At 45.0% G+C, this 23,542-nt stretch overlaps 4 protein-coding genes across 4 annotated transcripts; 3 read left to right on the top strand and 1 right to left on the bottom strand.

Annotated features, from left to right (window-relative positions):
* Positions 1 to 225: 225 nt before the first annotated feature.
* AOL_s00173g247 (uncharacterized protein) lies at positions 226 to 789 on the bottom strand (the record flags this gene model as incomplete). The annotated part of the gene is made up of 1 exon (XM_011127989.1): positions 226 to 789. One exon carries the CDS (start codon positions 787 to 789, stop codon positions 226 to 228), a length of 564 nt encoding a protein of 187 aa, XP_011126291.1.
* An 8,527-nt stretch (positions 790 to 9,316) lies between these two features.
* Positions 9,317 to 9,711, top strand: AOL_s00173g246 (uncharacterized protein; the record flags this gene model as incomplete). The annotated part of the gene is made up of 2 exons (XM_011127988.1): positions 9,317 to 9,536; positions 9,638 to 9,711. 2 exons carry the CDS (start codon positions 9,317 to 9,319, stop codon positions 9,709 to 9,711), a joined length of 294 nt encoding a protein of 97 aa, XP_011126290.1.
* A 5,495-nt stretch (positions 9,712 to 15,206) lies between these two features.
* AOL_s00173g245 (uncharacterized protein) lies at positions 15,207 to 15,488 on the top strand (the record flags this gene model as incomplete). The annotated part of the gene is made up of 2 exons (XM_011127987.1): positions 15,207 to 15,369; positions 15,433 to 15,488. The coding sequence occupies 2 exons, from the start codon at positions 15,207 to 15,209 to the stop codon at positions 15,486 to 15,488; spliced, it is 219 nt and encodes a 72-aa protein (XP_011126289.1).
* A 1,436-nt stretch (positions 15,489 to 16,924) lies between these two features.
* On the top strand, positions 16,925 to 20,334 carry AOL_s00173g244 (uncharacterized protein; the record flags this gene model as incomplete). Its single annotated transcript, XM_011127986.1, has 3 exons — positions 16,925 to 17,174; positions 17,242 to 18,126; positions 18,191 to 20,334. The coding sequence occupies 3 exons, from the start codon at positions 16,925 to 16,927 to the stop codon at positions 20,332 to 20,334; spliced, it is 3,279 nt and encodes a 1,092-aa protein (XP_011126288.1).
* Positions 20,335 to 23,542: the final 3,208 nt, after the last annotated feature.

The following is a 23,542-nucleotide window of genomic DNA, read 5'->3' as shown; positions in this document are numbered from 1 at the left end:
ATCCATCTTGGAAGGCGAAAGAAAGAAAGAAAGAAAGAAAGAAAGTAAGCGAAATCCAAAGTGATACATAAGAAATCTAAGAATAATAATATCTACACCTAGATTTAATGTTGCGGCTGATGCTGGCAGTAACAGAACTAGAACCAGAACCGGAGACTCCAATCATACTATAAAATGCTATCGATCCTGTACGTGGATTCAAGCGTATGATGTGAAAATATTCGTTTAGCCGAAAAAGGGCTGAAAGGGATGCTCGGAGCGAAGGACTGTATCAGTAGCGTCTATGAAACCTAAGAGTAGAAGCCACAGAGGAATTGAGCCTATGAACTGCGCACAGACTGAAAATAGGCTTTCATTCCTATTCCACAAAAAGAGGCCCATGATTGCCATCATATAGTCAAGGAGGATCCAGAGGGGTATACGGGCGGACTGCGGAGCATTTTCTGGGGCTAAAAGGAAGATAGAGAACCCGTAGCAGAAAGCGATATATGTGATTCCGCCAGCGCGAGATACGAAATTGGTGGGTTTGAAATGTTTTTCATAGCTCAGTCTGAGCTTGATTGGCCATGATCGGTAGGCAGTAAATTGCCCGCCTTGGCCAAGTGGAAGTGCTCTTTCGACATCGGTGCAATCTGGGCATGCGCGGCTTGCTGTCGGAGCATTGTGGCTGGGACACGCAATTTGGCCCGAGTTCCTGTTCCCTACCTGGGTTTGAGATGAGGTGATGCCGTCGTCATCGTTAAGGAACGATGGGATAGGGGAATATACGGTAGGTACGGTTGGGTTCATTTTGTATGTTGTTTATGGTTAATGCTGCCGGGTATGAAGGAGAATGAAAAGAGACGAGATCATATATATTTATGGCAATTATATATATTGTAGAGATGCACTGAGATTTGTACGAATACAATGAGATGACTTCGAGTTGGGATTCGATCGCTGTGAAATTATGGGTAAGTGGTCTGGCGAGTCCGTTGGGGACTTGGTGTTTAAATACTTGAGTCAAGAATACTGTCTTGATAGTTAGTTTCTAGGTTGCCGCAAGGAAGGACTCAATGGCCAACCAGTTGGGCATGAGCATAGCTGATGATACACGTGCACAAGTGACAGAAGACCATAAATCGACTCGATTTGCAGGGTCAAGAGCCATATTGTGTTACAATGTTGAGAGTCCTTAAAATCCTTGCGATATACCGAATGAAACCGGCTAACGATGTCAACCGCTCATCATGGTTTCTAGCATAAGTGTGGCTTTGGCCATGGGATCGGTCGGGGTAGATATCGGGAACTTGTTGCAAGAGTTGAGTTTGTGTAACACAATTAACAGCTTGATCTGGTATTAGAACTGCGCTCTTGGAGGTTTAGTGTAACTAAGCTCTAGCTGCCCGGTAGGCTGATAGAATTCTTTGGTATGTCTCGGGCTAGCTTGCACAGCCAGCAGGTCGGCTACCCGGGTGGCTGATGGTGCTACATGCCTCTATATATATCCCTATATGGAGGCCGTGTATACTATCACTAGGTCGGTAGCCGTGAGCTCATGAGGCTGCATGCACAAATCCACATGGGCATAGCTGGATGAAGTTCAGAAAGCAACGGTTGGAGAGCGTGTAATATGGCCGAAATCATGCAAACAGGCGTCATGCCGTTGGGACCGATTTCCTATGATTCCTTTCTCACAAATTAGACTCGAATGATTAGGTAAAAGGGGACGGGTGCGCATGCGCAGTGCCACAATTTTGATATTAACTGACTAGAGACATAATTATCCGACCCGAAGCTATGCAGCGCAAATACCACGGGAGCTAGCGTATGACAAAACCTCAAGGTAGTTCAAAGGCTGCACTGGCTGGCGCGTTCTATGCATACATGTCCACTTGTGGTAGACTGGATTGGAGCCTCGCGTTCGGACTTAGTGCAAGACAGACTATCAGTGAACTAACCTCCCCAGACTAAATGGAACTAGCCTGGTAGAGCCCCTGTGCAACAGGTGGAACAAGAGCCTCGAATACGAACCCATATTGCCGTTTCTTGTGCAACAGACCCAATAACGGGCTCTTGGTATACCTGACGTGCGCAAGATTTCCGGCCTTATGGATCCGGCCAGGCCTGCACCTGGTAGCTGGTGGGAAATTAAGCTGGAAAGCTAGTCATTCTGGGGCCAAACAAAGTGATGTCCCAGACCTGCGTCCCCCAGACTAGTCCCAGACTATGTCTCCCTTTGTGACGTCCGCAGCTGGGAACGAGGCCAGCCTGGAATGATTGTACTGGTTGTGAATGTCTCCACCACTTTACAACCGTTCTTTGTCTCAGTAATATGTTCCGTATATCGGAGTACTCCCGTATATCGTATTCTGCCTCTCTCAGAAGTATCTCGAGGGTACTGATAGGTTGTAATACTTATCGATCTGGCTGCGGTGCCTAGGGGTTTAGATGACTTGCGGAAGCCAAATATTTAAGAATATCGTTCTGGAGCTGGGGGGTCCTATCTCAACATCAATTCTGATTACATTACTTTGGAACTGCAATCGATCACTAAAACTGCAGTTCTTCTTTTGGCCAAATTCGCTGTGCTGGTGTCTAAAGGACAACAATGATATCATGGAAGATCTGGGGTGAGTGTTGGATGCTTACCTATGAGTGCGAGCCCTCACAGACTGTCTACCCTCACGAGTGTTAAGTTTTACAGTATTGAGTGAGTGTACCGAGCAGGAGGAATTAATATTGAAGATCATTTTATCGGTCGCTCGCTCTTGGAAAACTTCCAGAGAATCGGGAATATATTCCCTGTCGACATGTCGTTGGAACCGTAGGTTTGTGATGTTATTGTTTAATCAGTAACCTCAGAGAACGGTTTCATCGTCCATAGATCTAAGCTTCTAAGGTACGGGTATATGCATTCCTAAGTCTGATGGCCTCGATATTATCGGTGGAAAAAATCGAGGTGGTGGGCTCGTGGTATATTGTCGTCGGTCGGAAAACAGTCGATCTACTTGGCGAACATCTATTTACAAGTTAGCCGATTAATGGCTAGAACAACCAAAGTTCTAGGAAATTTATACGCTGTAGAAGCTAGAAAATACTTCAAAGGAAGGTAGCGCTGGGTGAGGAAGCAGTTCCAGTGACAGGCGTTTCGATATTCAAATTGTTTAACTTGCAAGTACTTGTCCTAGCCGTCGGTGAGAGCAGCATGCCCCTTTCAACGGCATGTGCGACCGGTTAGAACGCTTAAAAGGGGCACGCCCATCGGATTGCAACTATTTAGTCTTTGCCGAGTGTATATAATGATGAAAACTGAGTGTTATAGGTGGCTAGGAAAGCTGAGGTTCTCGGAAATGGTGTTTACGTTCTCGAGGTCGACGGGGCAATCGTGTCGAGGTGAATGTCTGACGTGTCTACAGAAGCTCACAAGCCATGCCAAAACCTCCTGAAACACGGAAAATGATTACCTGAGCCTACTTAATAGAGGAGTTTTTTTTTCCTCCGCGAATTGGGCGAAAAAGGAAACTTGCGTTAGAGATTCGCGTTAACATCTGCGGTGCGAGGAATTCGATCCTGGACCGGACCGCGCGCGTTCCCAGCCTCCACCACATCAAATATCATGGAGTGAAAGTTTAAGCTCGTAGTTGAGAGAAGAGAAGAGAACGGGAAGAAGAAGGAGAACTATATTGATATTGTAAGAATGTGAGATTGTCTTTCCATCAACTTCCCTGTATCTAAATTTTCAGCGGAGTCAATTGCAGTGAGCAAAGGGAGAGAGTGAGGCCAGCGTCAACAACCTTTAGATATCGACGAATTAACAATCAAAAGGTGTGGTAGCACAAAAACCGACTGCTAGCATCAAGTAGTGGCTAGAGGGTAGGGGTTGGGGCCCTTGTGCTTTGCAACCCGTCTTCAGATCCAATACGGTGAGATCAATGTGTTACACTGATTCAGAGGTGGCCCATGCCGATAGGCACCTTTCCTTCTTTCACCATAGTCAAATATTAATATTCCATGGCCGCATTGGGCTTGTCGGAAAGTCCTTTGTTGTCTCTTGCTCAAAGCATGATCCCAGCATATCGGGGGTATTATCGACGGGCCCATCGGGTAATTAACAATGACTCTCCCGAATACCGGAGGTTTAAGTAGGATAACTACAGGTAGTATTAGCGTGATTTCGGAGATATCAGGTTGGGAGGTACATCAAGGGGGGTTACGATTTTGTGAAGCAGTAGGACCAGGCCAGATCCGAACTACCCAGTGGAGGATAGAAGACATTCTCAAGCGAAAAACACAAGAAAGGAGCAAATACAATGGACTTATACCATAAAGAAAGAGGAATACCCCGGTCGGCTAGCTTCCACTCGATTGGCAAAGAATAAAAACGGAAAACCTGTCCCGGCTTCGGCACAACGCCATACGTATATTCAGAATAGTTTTGGTTTCTTCTGCAAAACAGCTTTAGGAACCTATACCCCGGCGAAAGGACTGAAATTTTATCTCGAATATCCCTCTAGAAACTGCAGTTGGCCACGTATTCAAAATCCATTTGTTGACAAGCGCTCTGTGCATGGGCAATGTATACTATACTTGTATAACTCAACGAGAGTGCCTCAGCTCCGAGTGAACATAGAACGACCAATGAAGACGGGTCGGCTTTATAGGCATGTCACATTTCTTTTATTTTGTTAAAGCATTATCAAATTCAAGATTCTGCCTGGGGAAAATGATATTAGCTTCGTTTGATTGACTATATAATGTTTTCCGAGCCAAAATTATAATCAGTTCCAGGCGCCGTTGTGGGATGAAACTAAGAATTTACAACAGGATATTTGTGTTGTGGGGATCTTCGGGGTCTAGAAAGGTCTCGTTGGTATAAGCAAGAAAGATATGATGGGAATTGAATTAGGGGCTTTAAATCAGACGTGGCATACTGGCCGTGAAGACCTTTCGAGGGCCAGGAATGTGAAACTTTTATATGCATGACCTGTAATGCTGCTAGTTGTATGCTGAGCCCAGCTCACCATGTAGATTGACAAAGGTTTCCTGAGATATATGTATATAGTAAGTACATGTACATGCGCTGTACTCTATGGGCACCCAATCATCTGCTGCGAACGAAAAAAACGAAAGTGAGGGGGTTTCTCCGCAGAGCTTGGCCTTTCTCTAACTTTTGTAGTTAGAAACCGGGGTAGTTACATCGATAATAATACCAATCCGCGCGAGGCATGTATCTGTTCCTCTCTACGTGAGAAATATAGTAACGAGTAGTTAGAGAACAGTGCTGGACCAGGCGAGTCAACACTAACTACACTACGTAGAATGGTGTACTAGTACTGCATACTTCGGCCAAAATCACCAATTAAAGCCCTATTTCTGGGGCGAGAGGGTGTCACATCCTGATTCGATTGGCCACTAGGGAACGAGACTAGTCTACCATGAAGTGTACCCGCCGCTCGGGGGGTGGGTAGTAACGCGCCGGGGTAGTCCACAATTGAGCGGTCTGGCTATGAGACAAGATCTTAAAATAGTGCCAACATTCTCTAATCTCTAATGTCTACTCTTGTAGTCTAAGAATCAGGGATGATTCGTCGTGGGGCGTTCTCTTAATCTCCCTGGTCTGGAAGAGTTTAGGTCTCAAGAAAGCTTAAAGAGGTGCTCTTTCGAGACTGCCTTAAGCCCGCGACTTCGAATTTCGACGCCATTATAATAATATTATATATAATATCTTTATAAACTAGCTAAATGGTGAGCCTGACCTGCTTTGTATCAGACGTTGAATATCTGGATTCGAGGCTAAAGTATTTCCGTGAACATATCCTAGGATTCTATACAATATTGACGTGAATCAGGGGGGTCTACATAAGGAGATGCGGCCGCGTGGGCGCACATGTTTACAAAAACGATCACATCTGCAGATCTGGGCACATTGACGAGGCTGGTTGGGTCTCTCATCCGCAAAATTACTACCGCGCCATTGGGTGCATTCAGCGTGCTCGACCTAACTACTCCATTTAATGCCGCTGCATCAAATAAAAACCGGGACCCGAGTAAAATTCCTTCCGCTGGATGTATCGGTGGAGCTGCGCTTCGAGACTGTATCAACTGACTGTCAGTGTGTGTTAACTAAGCACTTAGTCACCCAAACCTGGCTATTTGACCAGAAGCCCGACAAACATCGAGACTTCATTTATTTCCTATCCTACCTAAACAAGCCATGAAAAATCTCGGAAATATTGGAACAAGCCGTCAATCCACACGTCTAACCATGTCACGATCTTCTAACAAAATTTAATTAAACATAGATGTTATCTAATTCAAGTTCATAAGCTTAAGTTGACAAAGGTGCTGTCACTCTTCTTTGAGGGCGGCTGCGCTGGCAGGACCCTAACTGGCTCAAGCGAAAAAGAACACCCCAAGTGTCGACCTTCCAATAGCTATCTAGAGAGGAGTTTCTACCCCACCTCTACCACAGCCTAGTTAGGTAGAAGGCAGTTACCATTCGCATTCCTAAACCTCTTCAGGTGCAAACCGTGCAGATACCCCAGCTATAAATGTCTGCTGAAATAGTTCTCACCGTATACGTGTAGAGGTATTTATGTTGCATTGGAGGTCTAAAAATTCAGTAATAGGTTTGCAATTTGGGAAGGAACTATCGTAAATCATTTATATGACGATGCCGTGCGGAAATCAGAAAAGGCTGTATGTTATCGGCAAGTTCTTCCGTAGGTAGCGAGGGATACTGGGCGAGGGAATAACAGGGCATCAAGCTAGCATTGTACCGGCCAGGTACATAGCCTCTGTGCCCCTCGCTGGCAGCCCCGAAACGAACGCCCAAGACCGGAATGCATAGGGCTAATGAATTCTCCCGGAATAGTTCAAGGATGCTTCTTCTTCTCAGCCCTGTAGCTTGTGACACTGCCGCCGCAATCTTATTTCAACGTCAGGTTTGATTGATTTTGGTTTTTAGCCCGCCTGTCGCCGGCCAGCCGCAAAAAATAGTGGTTTGGCATATGCATAGCGTCGTACTAGAATTAGATCACACTTCATGAGTACCAGGTATACAAAGTTAGCATCAGAAAGTCTCGTGATTTAAATGCACTCATCCTGAAATTTCAGTTAATTATTCGGATTTCAAAGATACTGTATGTACCCAGCGAGATCATCCGTACTCCGTAATATACTTATTGGATCCGATATGAAGTGCATTATATTTAAGCAATTAAACCCAACATTCACAACCTTCATGCTAGTACTTTACTCCAGCGATCGAATATTATCTTAATTCTCACCTTATTTGCCATCTTATAACTGGGTATAATCAGAATTGTTTATGGTGGTCGAAAGGGGCGACTTAGCTTCATTCTGAAGTTTGAATTTCGACGACACCGAATTCCCCAAATGGCAATAATAAGATAACCTGCATGTGTCGGCTGGGTACGTTTGTGTTGAGGGTAATTGTGTTACAACATATTAACTTTTACTTGATCATGATCAACGAGAACCCTTCGTGATTCGAGTACATATATATACTCGAAGCTAAAAAAGAATGGATCTATATCAAAGGCGGTCGGCTTTAAGCTAGCTATAGAAGGTAACTACTGAATTGCACAAGTTGGCTCTGCACGTGATACTGGTTGATTTCCTATTTTGCCTAGCGTCTATAAACCGGCAATGTCAGACTAGAAACAGGCCACGCGCAAGAGGAATCGGTCTATGTGGCCGTACGCGTAGATGGCGAATTCGCGGTAGCTCCGCCAGACCATTGCAGGCTCTGCTTGCTCGCTAGCGAAGGGCCATCGTGCCCCTAAAGTTCTTCCTGTATACCTAGGTATATTAAGACGTGTCAAGGGCTTATTTTTTAAGTTTTTCTGCTGCCTTTCGAAAGCTTTCTCGAATCTGTCGGTCGCAAAAGGCATATGCATCGTCCAGTGCATGTTTTGACTAAAATCCGCAGCTCGGCTGCCAAGTCAGGGGCGGCGCGCGGCCGCGAGCACTACCTTTGAATAGGATCTTTGAAGGCTTTGATCAATTAACTCAGCAATATTAATGAGACACGGCACGGTTATCACTATCTCTTAACGTATACATCTATAGAATTGCCTTGGGCCAGTACTGCAGTGGTTAGGAGCGGGTTAGTGTATTTGGTGGCTGTAGCACGTTTACGTACTATTATATTGGCTTTGCGATGGCACGATCCGCAGCTGTTTCATCCGGTCAAATTTCGCGCCCAAGATCGCGTTCCAAGGTATTGAAACTGCAATAACCTACTCTATCATATTCCAGCGGAGGAGACGACCGGATCTTGTGGGCTCGTTAGCGGATCCTTAAGGCCTTCCGGCGGGGGAGCCACCCTTCCGTAAACGAGCCGTACTCCACGGACCCGCTTGGGGAATCGATAAGCAGGATAACATTGGATCCTTCTTAAGCTTGTACTTGATTCATCCCCGATCGCGACCCGCTAGTGAACTTCTCGACTTTCACTGACAAGAGCACGGAAATTAATACTTTTGCACGGAGCATCCGCTGTGATTTGGGTGCATGCAGGTTGCATGTCCGACTGACTCCTCTGGAACTGTTCTTGGATTACACTCAGTGGTTGGGCCCCGGGCGAAGAACGCTAAGCAGCTAAAAGCTTTTGGCTACTAAGTTTGAGTTCAGATGATATCATGATGCAACGAAGCCCCGTAATCCCAAACCAAGGAGATAACGAAATTGCCCGAATCACTCCGAGTTTGCTCAACATAGTGAGGTAAATTCGGCCAGAGCGTGTACGTATGGCATGGTTTTAGCAGTGCGGCGCGGCTGGCCTGAGAGATTAGACTTGGTCTTGGGGAGGAACGCATGGGGCGAGGAGGAGGAGGATGATCATATGAGGAGAAATCAATATCGCGAGATGGCTCCAACGGCAACCTAGCACCAGACCCTGGTCCCCGTATCTGCACCAATGGACCCTTATCACCTCAATTGTCACAGCTGAATGAGCTAGCGGCCCTTTGCAACGTAATAGGTAGATACTCTCGAATGGGCTGAGCTTGCGGTCGGGAAGGTTGGCTTTTAGAAAAGTTTCACTGGTTCAGCCCTTTTATAAATACTCCCTATCCCCCCCATCTCACGCATTTTGAGTTCTCTTCTTTCTCATCACACAATCAAAACTCGAGTGAGCAACCAAACTGGGTACTCAAACGTCTAATATTATACTTATAATACTCCAAATATCTCGTTCAATTCCAAAACAATGCCTGATCAACAAGTATGTGTTCACCCTAAGGTTACGGGTATTTCTTACCTTAATACGAGTCGATCTCATTGACACCGAATTGAAATTAGATCAAGAATGGTAGCCCACCAACGAATGGTTCAGCGGATTTCATCTTGCCACCGCCATTGCAAGGGATCTATAAAGAACCTACGGCTGAATCAGAGACCCCATTCAGGGGCTCTGACTCTGGCTCGGAGGAATTTGAAACCGCTTCCGAAATCAAGAGAGAATGGGTTGAAGGAAAAGCTGCTTGTGGTTGCCCCAGGCGTCATTAGCGCTGAGAAGTCGAGGCCCAGTAAGTAATCTACGCTTAATCTCGAATGACATAAATGAAGGCTTAGTATATGACTATAGCATGAAGGCTAACTATCGCGATAGCTTTATTTTTTTCACCAGCTCTGAAGTATCGATTCACGATCAATCAGCAACTCGGAGTTGGGTATGGTCATACCACTCTCTACAAGGCCTAAGATTTTGATGTCTCTGCAAATCCTCTTGAAATCTAACTGCCATCTTATTTAAGGGTGCTGGTGCGGCGGAAGCATGGAAGCATTTTAAATTATGGCGCCGCTATATTCGAACCTTTCATGTAATTCTATACTACTGTATCGCGCAATCTCAGTCGTTCATTGGTTTACTTTTTGCGCTAGTTTGGTTTACGAGACATGCTTTTCTTGATTTGGACATGTAACAATATCTTCAAACTTGATTTACTGCGGAATAACAGGATATTCTATTTCGGTCGCAAGAGTCCAGATTGATTCCGCAAAGAATATAATAAACTTTCATTCAGCTCATTAGCCTCATAGCGTAATAGTGTTTAAATAGCTAGGTTAGTTAGAACGATCTTTCGGAAGTAGGAACATACTTGTAGCTTAGGAACCTGGCCCTGCTGCATTGGGCAGATGTGGGCAGTTCGAAGCTAGGGCAGCAGAAGAAAAGATGTGATTCACGTGTTACTTAAGCTTAAGGAGTTGCAATGAAATGCACTGAAGCATCGATATTCATATGTTATTAGGATCTGTGGACTAATTGATTCCGTAGAGTATGATTATTTGATGGTTAACGTTGCGGCCAGAACTACCAGTGGGTCTATGCTGTCAACGTCATTGCCAAGTGTCACCTGCCATCGGCTGGAACCCGGGCGCCGAGTGGGGATCTGATATGGGGGCCTCAAGCAAGTACTTTAAATCTATTGAGCGTTAGTACGCAACATGTTAACATAGCTGTCTAGACCAGTCTTGTATTAAATCCGCCTTATCGTGAAAGAGACATATAAGACAGATTATGGGTCTGTGATTTCCATCTCGATCAACGGATGCAGGGTCTCGAATTCGAACCCTGGCCAGGTTCTTTCTGGCTATATTATCGTCGGTACCGTTAAAGTACCATGGAAAATCTATAATTAAGTACAGGGAGTATCAAATATCTATATGGACATATATGCCCACACATGGCCCGATTCGATGTATCGTGTTGTTGGGACCCAACACTCAGAATTCAACAGTCAGGCGCCGCCGCTGCATCGGATGTCGAGCCTCCGCCCCTTTTCCTTTGGAAAAAAGCAAATGAAAACAAAAATAAGGAAGAAAAGAAGAAAGGAAGAATTTTCAGGGTTTTTTCCCGTGTTTTTCTCCTAATGTGAGGGCATATCGTACAATAGAACTGACAGGGGTAGTTGGGACCGTGTGTCCTTTTGCCACACAAAAAAAAAAAATCTGGGTGAATAACAGAACCTCGAAAAGAGAAGAAATTCGGGAAGGACATGGTAATTGACGCTCTTGGTGTAAATTCGTTCTTGAGTCGGGCCTTTGCATGAATCTACGAACACTGGCCGCGAAATGCTGCTGTAGATACATGGTTCCCCGGCCGGTAAGTTGGGAGCACCTCCGTGGACTCGGAAGGTGTAGGGGACGCCTACAATAGCAGGGAAAATATAATCGCCTCAAGGATCAGTTATTCATGCACGAAGAAGGCCTTGTGCAGGACAGCCTTTGTTAAGTTCGGCTATTAATATCCCGGTAGATGTATAGTCATATGGCCATGTTGACAAAGCAAGAATTTCCTGGGTCGGATTAGCTATTGGGACATCCCTACAATGCGCAAGCTGTAATTTCCGGCACACCATGCTCGCTTTTGAGATTAGGAGGATGGGTTTTGAGACATTCATTCGTTTGCTGTGAGCTGTTCGAAATCTCAAAGCTATGTGCCATGTCTTTATACATAGATTATTCCTTAAGTCAGCCGGGCGCTGAGGCATATCAGCGGATAGTTATAAAATACACGAGAGGGGTGACAAAAATCTCAAATTCCGAATGATTTTCGCACCGGGGTATCCAGACAGACTCAGGATACCCTAGACTTGGGGTAATCCTTCACAAAAACCAAGCCAGTTCATATTATCATCGTGTGTGTTTCACATGCATATGCATTTACTTAATATCCGGGGGAGGATACCCTCTCGCTGATACCCTTGAACATAGTCTCCACTTCTATAAAGGTTTGGAACATATGACTCAGCTGGCTGTTTCTGAGCCACCGTCTAATTTGTCGTCATTTCTCAGATCTGAGATCAAAGTACCAAATAGCAGGACACGCGGTTTGTCTAGATATGTGAATAGGTGCTGACAGATTGCTAAGGGGCCGGGCCCGGGGCTTCAATGAACCAAGGTGCGGGGTTTGTGCTTCATGAAGTTCGAGACTTTGTATGGACGAATGTTGACGCTGCGCTAAGTCCTAGCCGTAATAACCCGAGACAAACCGCCAATTTCTTGTTTATGTGAAATCCACAGTCTAGATGTCAATGTCATCGTATACAGCTTAGGCCCTAGCCGGTTGAGTACGTGTTCTGCCTCAGACAACACAGGAAGGTGTTGGATTTCTCCTGGGATATCTGGTATTTCTGGGTTACACACATACAAATCGAGAGGAGATAATTGATAGGTGAAACGAGGATAGGCTAAACCTTCAAAAGATTTGTCTATGAATCTAGAATTATGAAGAACTTACGAGTAGTGCAAGATTAACACAAGCGTAACCTCGAACGATCTATTGTTCGAAGCTTAGGTCCTCGATGTCTACAAGTCTCAATATGTGTTGTTTATCATTTCACGTTTGAAGAACTGCAACTGCCGATCGAAATCCTTAATTGTTTTTAGAGGAATTCGGAAATGCTTTGGAGCATGTTCTCTGCTCGGGTATAGAGGAGGAAGAATTATTGATAGTCAAACTCACTGAAAGCGCTTGGGTTCAAGAAATCTAATTGAATGCTTAAGGAGGAGTCAAGATTCGATGTTAGGGTACTTCCATATACATCGTTTGCATACCGCTATTTTTATTTCGGCAGTCCTTGTTTGCTGCGATGTTTGACATTTAGAGAAACTCAGCGAATCAGATAAACCATTGTATTTTTCGATGGGGGTAATGTAATTCGACTGGAGTCACGCCTAACATAAAAGGGATTCATTGGTTGGGATGCGGTCAACTTTAGGCCAGACTTAGATCCATTTCTAGCGCACACATACCGGTGTTATCGCCACTACTTGGAGTAAAGCTGGCCATGGAGGGTGAGTGTAGGTTGGTCTATGAAATTGTTTTCTACGGCTGAGGTAAGTTCGGTCTCTGTAATTAAGACGGAGGTTGGATCCGCGGAGTCGCATCGGCCTTATGAATGTTCGCCCTGCATCAGGGCCAGCAACGTATCTTAATAAGTTAATATTTTGACTGTGAGCTCACAAGGAAGCTTTATCTGTAAAAGCCTTTTGATATCGATATATCGTCAAATTTTCCTGGTACAGGGGGCCTGGCCACCGCGCTATTGAGTTACAGTGTGGAAGTTTAGTTAGAGCTAGGGTATGCATATGCTCTCCCGTGATCGGGGGTGCATGCATGAATATTGCCAACATTACAAGGTCGGAGGTTTCTAATCCGGCCGCACCCCAAGCAGCTTTTCAAAAGCCTGACTAGCTGAGGTGCGCGTATACTCCCGATATCCACCGCCGTTCACGAATTTAAGAGCTTATTACTCCATTAAATGCATTCATGTGTGCCCCGGCCGGGACGAATCGCATCTGAAGCTACCGGTACCATTGTGCTCCTAACTAGAGTTGGGGCTGGCTAGCCGGCTGGCTCCCCGCGCGCTCTGTTTGTAGGTCTGCAATCCCGGGTCTACTGCAGTACTGGCGCACCAGCCCAAACTTATTGAGGATATTTCGTCGTATCAAAAATGCAGCTGGCTTGATTCTATTATATAGCCACGTTTTAATGGAGAGGATAAAAATATAACCAGGGTATCGAGGTGGTTACACTACATTTTATAGGTATTCAGGATCATTGGCTCGTTTAATCTACCTTCGATGAATCACGTATTTGTCTGTATACCTAGCGCTTAATCTAGACATTTAATTTATCAAACGGGAGATTTCGCAAAACGGTTCAGCGCGCTGGCCATTTTATGGAGGGGCTCTTCTTTCTATAATAGAAAAACATTTTTCTGTTCGAAGGAATTTAGCTCTATCGGTTAATATAAGGATACTTGAAGTCACCAATCAGGAGGATACCCATCTAATACCTAAGCTTTGCGTACCATAGGGAGCAACCCTTCGGAAAGCAAGAGGTATCAAATTTTGCGCGAACCCAGAACACTTAGCTACCCAAGCGGGATTATAGTTGCGTTGAAGTTGTAGTTTCGAAACTTCGGGATACCTAGGACGAGTTAGTCTCGTTCGAAACTGGTAACTGAACATTGACAGTTTTACTAGCAGACTTGGCGCTAAGCCAGCTTCCAGAAGCTTAACACAGAAGGACAAGAGGTTTGTGTTATTTAGGCTAGTTAACCGGTACAAGGGTAAAATTTGCATACCCTGCCCACACACAACCAGTATACCTAAACAGAACGACGCAAAAAAAAAAAAAAAGAGAAACCTGCGTTAGTCGCGATTCGCATATGGTCACCCACTATACTACTGAGCGACCGCTTAGGGGCTTGAGTAAGGCAGAGCGGACGGGATACCCTGTGTTCCACCAGCTTTGAACGCAGATATCAACAGTGGTTGAGAGTAGTATGATATTGACACCAGATCCTGAGATCTTCATGGCTCATAGTGTTTCTTCAGCTATTGATTTCATTATTATTCCTAATTATTAGGACTCCTGTGTAGTTTCATGTTTACAACTTCTGTCTAAAGTTATGTTTACGAATGTAGATTATGGTGCTGGTTCTGTCATATTCTATTCTTTCTCGTCACTCTCAGACTAAGACGCCGGCCGGACTACTAGTGGGCAACGGGTAGATCTAGATGATTGAGACCGAATGTTCCTGGAAATAGCAGGTAAATTGGCCCTTTGGATCAGTGGTATCAATTTGTGGGGCTCCACGCGCAACTCGGTAGGTGCCGAATACTGGCGGAGTTCCAATGCTCGGTAAGTTCGGTATACTAGGATGGGGGAAAAAATTTGCGGGTAAGGAATACGACAGCGGGGAGTTTAAAAAGTAGGTGGTTCATTCAATAGAAACGGTAGCGATAAAAACTAGACAGTGAATCCATGGAAGTTGAGACAAGGTGCTAGCTTCAGACGTTTTTCCTTCGTTTTGGGGCTGGCAGAGAAGCTTTTGAGACATCGACTAGACCTTAATCTGGAAGGTTTACAAAATCCAACAATGCCATTCTAGAATTCTGTTTCAATTGCAATAGACACCTCCTCCCGAGCTTGAGCTCTCCGCATCGTGAAATATACTGATATCTAAGGGGATTTTATATGCTCCTGAAAAGTATAAAAGAGATGCATTCTCTGTGCTAAATGCTTCTCTCCTCTATCAACCATCATCCGGCATTTCAATCATCTTTCCACACCTACGCTATATATCTTCATTCTTTACTTCGCTCTTTAAGTTCTATCATAAACTCCAAAAGCCCTCAACGTTCATTACTCAAGGAGCAATAATACAAAATTCCATAAAATCAAAATGAAGTTCTCATTCGTTTTCGCCGCCGCCGCTCTCCTCGCTACCGCTCAGGCCGTAGCTATTCCCTCCACACCAGTCAAGCGAGCGGACATTGACTGTGATAAGACTGTCCCTCGCAATCCCAGCGAAGTTTTGAAGGGAGAGTGCAAGGTGCTCTGTGTTTGTAAGTTTACTCTATACATTATTACTCACACGTAAGCAAAGTACTAATATTTCTGACTCTTAGGGGCCAAGCAGTCCGGAAACTGGAGCGAGTTCGAAGAACATTGCAAGAAGAACTAAATTTAAATTACGCCCCTGCCAGTTGAAATTCGATTATGGGCAGCTAGCAAAATGACACCTCTGATTATATGAGCATTTATGGCCTGGCAGTTCAGTGGTATACCGGTACTGACGCCCGCTGGGCTTTGGAGTCTCAAATTCGATTCATAGATCGATTGTACATAGTTTAATACGTTGAAGATTCAATTTTGGCGTCAGCATTTAGCTAGCTATAGAACCGCATTTTTCAAAAAGCGCGCGATGAAGTATCGATAGTCTCGTATTCAATATCGATATAACCATAAATACTTTTTTTTTACAAATTCTAGCCATAGGATTGTATTATCGTAGACTAGCATTAATTGCTATGAAGTGGACGGGGTAGGCATATTCTTACAATATATTAATAGCATCAATTGCTCGCTAAATTTTGCAATATGCCAACCGTTTTTTTTCACTGCCTTACTAAGCTTGCAGGGAGGACCACGATTCAAAGTTGGTAGCCTCATATCATGCATGATCATGTCTTGGTTTGGATATTATGTTATATTATTGGGCGTCTACGGTAGGACAATGCAATGAGAGGCTGCGCTGCATGCGACTGACAAACTCTGCATAAAGAGCCTGGAGACCTGCTAAGCTGTGCTTTTATGATGCCTGTATATCGCCGCAGTAATGGGTATAAGTACGCTATACAATCTGCCTCTCGTGGAGGCAAGACGGGTGCCAGTTCATCAGTAGTAGTTATTAGCATCCACATACAGACCCAATCGAACCCAATCTCGCAACCAGACTTTTGTGTTGCAGTACCAATTTTTTCGGTGGGCAAGCGCACGTGATCTGTCATCTACAACCAACAAGTGAGCTGACCTCCGTTCTCTTACTGTCCGGTCATTGCATACGACATACTTCAGTAGCAACAAATGCAAACGTCAAAAAGGAGTCCATCACCCTTTTTGGGGTACACTTTACACCATTTCTTTTGTAACCTTGTCATTCTGAATCCCAATTTTATCGATGGGCTACCCATCATTGCCCCGTTTTGGCATTGCTCCAATTCTGGGTCGCGCGTCGTGGCGATGTCGACTCGGACGTCTCTTTGGTCGCACCGTGTTCTTCGAATCGGACTTAGATGACTACGCGCCCAGCCTTATTTGAATGTTGTTTTTTCTTTATAGGTTCACTTAATTTTGGCGGTTTCCATGTACTGCTAGGACTACCCTCGATTACTTGCATGATCGACTCCGCCAATCATGATAATAGAGAAATTGGGTGTTCTGACTTCTTGTGCAGACACTGTTCCTCTTTCCTCTTTCCTTCCCCACCACTCCTACTGCATAATTTTGGCTATAGGCTCTACATCCTCATGATCAGCTCAATCTTTCCTTCGCGGTTGGTTTTGCTGTTACGCTAACAGAGGTAGTTGAGATCATTTGAGACAAAGCAGTTTCATTAGCATGGACTTCACTCGTCTAACTCTAGATATACCCCTTCTGCTAGACTCCAGTCAGGCTTGGGGTCCAGAGCGAATCCTCGAGGAGCAATCATTCATAGACACTGTTCCAAGGAATGATGAAGGCTTTTCTCTTCTCCCCCAGTTCGAGCAGAGCTACACCTCCCAGGAGTCCGAGTTCGGTCTGGATGATTCGCCGGAATTCGAAGACTTATTATGTGGATTTGCAGAACAAATTGAGTCACAACGTCCAGGTATTCCCCCCCTTTGATTTTTGTTCTAAGTTCTACGCGGCTAACGGATGCTGTTCCTGTCATATAGCCCTCATTGAGACTTCGCAGGAAGCCCAACTCGAAAGCTTCATGGATCCTGAACATGAGGATGCGGAAGGAGAAACGCTCATCTCTCGTAGCAGTCAAAATAAAGAAAACGACCCCGCTACTGCGGAGATAAAGGGGGGAGATGCCTCATCGTCTCGGGTGTCTCACCTCAGCTGGGATTGCAAAAGCACCGAGATTGATTTCTCGAGCTATACTGTCACCTCTCAGGCTAGATACGAGGTAGAAAGGACTTTCCAGGAGTCGAAAAGCCGGGGTGCCGTTAACAGAGCGGTTGCAGCTGTTCTCGGGAATGAGACAGCCAACTGTACTTTGGGGGAGGTGATCGGTCGGATGAAGAGGGAGTTCCTTAAAGAGACAGGCGAAAGTGTATTGTCGCAACCGATGGGCCCATTCTTCAGTAATACCAACTTTTCTGCGGAATTCGATGACTATACCCAACAGGCAGGGGTGTTAGAAGTCAAAAAGAAACAAGGATCAGGGTATTACGTCGGAGTTAAGCTAAAGCCCTTGACGAGGGAGGTATATTCCCACCGATTCAATCGAGAGTTTGGTTCACGTTTTCTAAAGTTGAGTCGCCCACGTCACTTTCAAGGCTCGCTTGGGCGCCTTACGCTCGAGGCTCCTCTCTGCGATGCCATCATGCGGGGAATGGATATTCTAGGGCGGCATTGGGAGGCGATACATGCATCAGATATATCGAAGGCAGATAAGGAAGCAGACATGGAATCATCCTCCGTCATAATGTTTGCGGTCTCCGGCGACGATATTCCAACTCAAGCTGTTTCCCAGCCCATCAAATGGATGATTTCCCCATCTCAGAACCAGGAGATGTCCACGGCAAAGTACAATGCTAGGATTAAACTCGGTAAGTCCTAATACGGAGGAGGTTTGACTAGGAGGGAAAGATACTAACATTTGTGAACCCAAAGGGTTTTCGAGAACAGTTCTTGTTCCGCTCGAAAATGTACAAATTAAAGAAGAAAAGGATTTAGTTTCTACGATTAAATTTCCCATGACCGATGGATGTGGTACAGCTACCTTTGCTGTTCTTAAGGCTATCGCTGAGAAAATGGGACTCGATTATGTTCCGTCATACTTCCAAATTCGGCATGGGGGTAGGAAGGGCTTAATCTTGTTAGATGTAGAGAACAGTGACTCGGAATCGCTCCGAATTACATACCGAAAGACACAAATCAAGTTCGAAACTCGACAAGACCTAAATATCGAAGTCGTGGATTATGCGAGACCTTTGAAGCGAGGGAAAATCACATCCCAATTCCTTACGATCCTCCATAACGGAGGAGTCTCTAAAGAGACCCTTGGAAATCTTGCTAAAGAGGAGATTGAGAAGGATGGGATCTGGGAACTCCTGGAACGGGCTGGTGACCCATCCTTCGTAAAAAACTTTTATCAAAGCGGCGCCTTAAAAAAACGGAGAGACAAAGATGGATGCTTCAAGTATGCCGGCTCAATGCCCGCCTCCGCCGAGGAGCGAATCATTCAAATGGTCGATGCTGGATTTGCCGTTTCTGAGTGTCTCGTACTCAAAAATTTGATTTCCGGGTGCAATAAGAACCGACTCGATTCCTGGAATGACCTAAAATTCACCATCTCAGAATCTACGTCGGTCAAATGTGCCCCAGACTTCAAAAAGGTTCTCAGAGAAGGCGAGGTTTTCCTTCAATTTTCATCAGACGGGTTCGTCTTCAATGATAAGCTTCTTAAGTTCTTATCTGGCAAAGTTTTGGTCGGCCGTTCGCCGGCTTATATTGCTTCGGATATCCAGTCTGCGATTGCAGTAATGAACCCTGAAGTCCTTGAGGCCTATGGGGATCTTGTGGACTGTATTGTGTTTCCCATAGTGGGAGAGTATAGCCTTGCTTCCCGTCTATCCGGGGGAGATTATGATGGAGACAGTGTATTAGTGATCTGGGATCAAAGGGTAGTCGAGCCGTTCAGTTCAAGGCTCCCACCCAAATCTACCTCAGTTCGGAAGGATTTGTTTAAAGAATCTACGGAGCAAGATACAGTTGGGTGTTATCTGAAGGATAATGAAATGGACGAAGATGCAACAATAAAGGCTATTCTTCGAGCAGAAATCCCGAAGATGTTATCAGATTCAAACGTCGGAATATGCACTTTGATGCACAAAAAGGTTTCCTATTATCTTGGTATTGATCATCCGTTGTCAATTCGACTTGCGGAACTTGCTTGTCTTTTACTCGATGCCCCGAAGCAGGGCTTGACTTTGGAAACTGAACGTTGGGAAAAGATTCAGAATGAGGTGGATCTAATTCTCAAAAACCGCGCCGAACCCCTTTACTTGAGAAAGGGAGTGACATACTCTAGGTTCCAGCACGAGGTTCAGACCTTAGAGAGTGTCCACGTCTTGGATTACATTAAAGGTACCATCCTCGGGATTACAGAGGCCTATGAGCAAAACTTCAAAGCGAAGTTTCCGGACATCTTCACCGACCACGACATATCCGACTCTTTTAGTGAGGAGCTGGAGTATTATATGATGACAGCGAGAGATCCGTCGCGGAGTAAGAATGCACGCGAATTATCAAATGAGATATACGAGGAACTCCTTAGTTTTAGGAAGCACAGATTAGACAAGATAGTCAAGGAGTATGGCCGTATGTACCCGGGATCAGATTTCAAATCCTTTCAACCCCAATCCGACAGACAACTCGACAAAGCCAATAAGGAAAAGCTGTTCGCAATTTTTCAAGAAATCGCGCCCAGCACTAGGTCGGAAAACCTAGTGCTAGAAGATTGGGGCCGTTCTGCTGGCGAGCCATTTGGGAAATGGAATCTTCTGAAGGCCTCCGCACTCTTTCAAAGGTGCTGGGGAAGTAAACCAATGCTTCCCTTCATAGTTGCCTGTCCACAACTCTGTTATCTCAAAGCAAGTGCCAGAGGGCGCCCCTTCCGCCTTGTTCAGGAAGCAGTGTACTTGGATATGTATACGAAAAGACTTAGGCTCAATACCCAGGTCATCGATGCTGAGGCTAGTGAAGTCAAGGAAGGGGGGGCGAGCGGAGCCGGAGGTACTCGAGTTATTTCTTAGATTGATCAACTTCCGTCCATTTTAATGGCGTATGTATGGTATCTACGGTGTTTTGTTTTCGGGTCGTTATAAGGAAGATGAGTTGGTTTAATGATATTTAATTGCTTTCGTAAAACTCTAGGACGTCTTCTTTGAGAACATGTTTATCAGCCTTTCGCATGTATTCTCACCTAAGCTCGATGTGTTGTTGCTGTTGCTTTTTTCCTGTTGCCAATGCAATTTAGGACTTGTCGTGAGACCTGACCATATATCTGGTCATAATCGAGGTGCATGTTTGAAGCTGCCAGGAATATAACTCTCTTACGAGTGGACGTTATAGGCCCATGGTCAAAGGTTTATTTGCTGGGTTAATGTTGATCGAAAGATACTTACCTATATATAGCCCCGCCAGCGTCAAAGCCATATCAGCAGGATCCGGACCAGATATGCATAAGGTGAACAAATGTAGTACCTAAGGACTTTTCCTTTGCTTCTACCAAGTTGAAAGCCTTGGCGATGTGGCGCTTATCCCTCGCTATAGCTATATGATACTTCGGCCATAAACCGGAGCTTGTAAGCAAAGTAGAGGATTGCTATCGCATTCACTTGGTGAAAGTTGCGTGCTGTTCATTGGCCACCTGGAAGTGCTCCATAGGCTAGTTAATCTGCTCTGCGTTCGCCTCGTTTTCTGTACCGATCTAATCTAGCCTTTCGCTTTCGCACCTAGGCCGCTTCTATTCAGCCCTTGAATAGAACTTAGATCGAAATGTCATGCCATACTCTGCATGCCAGGAAAGCCTGAGATTTTCGAAGTTTGGGATCCGAAGTTTCACAATAACACGCCGGGTTATCAGTAGTTTAGATAAATCGCTAGACACAAAATCAGATCAAGCAAGACTTAAGCAACCCTCGTGATTTCTAAGAAGCCGTATCATGAAAATACGTACGTGCGGTTTCCTTCGCTTGTAGGTCACATTGAGAATTGTAAATGTGATACTTATTTTGGTGTTGGACCTACCCTTGCAAGCTTGCCTTATCGGAGCTAGTAGCTGGGTTTGACGCTTGTCCTTTCTTCGATTAGCTCCATGCTCCAAGTTTCCGGTACCCTGTTTATCCCACGGCCCAGGAGTACGTGTGCCCTGTTATCCCCGTGGCCCGGAAACTCATGTGCACTGTGTGCATACACATGTGGCCCGGCCACCTTCCCTTGAACCAACCAAGTTTCGAATGCATCTTGCAGAAATCCTACTTCAAAAACCCGGTCTAGAATCTCAGGGCCAAACGAATGGTTTTAATCTCTAGGTCAGTATCCAAGTTTTCTCAATTCGAGATCATGATCACCTCATTCCTAATTCAAGCACAAAATTTGACACTGCGGATCCGCCGAAAGCATGCTCGCGATGGCAGAGCTCAGACGCGCGGGACAGACTAGAATCGAAAGCCATGGCCATGGCCCGAACTTGTCATCGTGTCTGCAATATGTGGCACTGTCCTATCGTAAAAGTGGGTCAAGTGGGTCACTCGACCGATTCCCAGTTTCTTTTTTTGTGAGAAAGCTTCTGTGGCGCCATGGCTGTATATGTAAAGACGGCCAAACTTAGGCCAATGTCAACTTGTCGACCACGCAACACCCATGATATACAATATCAAGATATTCAAGTATGCAAGCTGTATCACACACGGGAAGAGTCAGAGATCAACTCGTCAATTTGTAATTTTTCTAGGAAAAATGCAATAGTCTTCTCGATTATGCAGAGTCTGGAACCGTCGAGGCGAATGGTTTTATCCCGCAAATGTAAACCCCAGTATTAACGGACGAATCGAAACGTCTCTCGTCGATCCTGTCGGATTCAGAGCGGTCGTATCATGGGATAGAACCGAGACTGCATGTGAGATGAGAAGTCGTCCTTGCTTGAACTATGCAACCCCTCATTTCTAGCTCAGATCGAATTATTGAAGCGGATTGGACGATTGCTACTACATATATTGCTGCTTTCCACACCCTCTTTAAATAGGACGCACCCACTCCCTCTAGCTCCTTCTGACTTTTGTTCTTCCAATCTCAATCCCTAGTATACTAGTATACAACCATCACCGCCCCTAAAATTACAATCTTCTCAAGTGGTTACAACGTGCCGGATATTTTATCCAAATATTATCCAGATCCGATCAGTCATAGAACAATATTGCAATATGCAGACGGGAAGATCAGTAAGTAAAAGTTTCTTGATTAAATTCCGCTGGGTTTCGATTTCCCATCCCAGGGCATCGTGGTGGCTAACTTTTCGACTACTGTGGAAGCAGGAACCTACGGCCCGTTTGATTTTGGGGTCTTGCAATTTTACTTCTGATGATATAAAAGAAAATAAAATCCCAACTCTTTCGGCTTCGAGCTCGGTAGACAATTTCCGGGGTTCTGATGAGGAAACAGAGCCGGATGGTCAAGACTCGCCCAAGCTTCCGGCTGAAAACAAAACACCTAAGAAAAAAGAGACTATAGAAGTGGGAAAGGGGAAGCTCAGGGGCCAGCAAGCTACCAGTCAGTCGGGAGTGAGAGATGATAGCCAGCCAACTAGTACAGAAGCAAAGATTAAAGGGGTACGGGTTGGAACTCCAATGACGAGTTAAATACAACCAATTCAAACACCGCCCTTGGACAAAAGCCAACTTCGTGTGGCTCAATAGTCTATCAATTGATGCTTTGCCTTTCGGTTATCGTACCTGGTTCATTGGGGGAGGGGGGGTTATATATCTAAGTGCATATATAGGCCGTATAACTTAGTCTCATTCCCAGGCCTCACAAAGGGGCTTTAACTTTCTTTGGATTTAACTACAAAATTGATGCTTCCTTAAAACCATTATCTTTTTCTTCCTATTACTTACTTCTTGTTGTTCTAAGATTCGATCTATAGAGTCACAAATTTAAAGACTCCGTTTAACAAATAGGAATGCAAACAATTGCATAGAGCTCTTCTAAAAAATTTTAACTTCATTTATATATACCTATGCTAAATCTGTATGCCTAATTCTAACAAGTGCGTTGTTAGAGCTTACTAGTATAGGCTAGCATAGCTCTGGCAATTGAACCCGGATTTCTATTTTATATTTGTCGGGCAGATGCCTTACGAACTCAGCAAATCGGGGTTATTCTGCTACAGGTCGCTGGGCCGCTGCAAGGAATTTAATTGCCGGCCAATATAGCTATAGTCATGCATGCGTATATGCTGTG

This window comes from Orbilia oligospora, assembly GCF_000225545.1.
Source record: "Orbilia oligospora ATCC 24927 unplaced genomic scaffold scaffold00173, whole genome shotgun sequence".
Taxonomy (NCBI): Eukaryota; Fungi; Ascomycota; class Orbiliomycetes; order Orbiliales; family Orbiliaceae; genus Orbilia; species Orbilia oligospora.
This window is presented reverse-complemented; position numbering and strand designations above follow the sequence as displayed.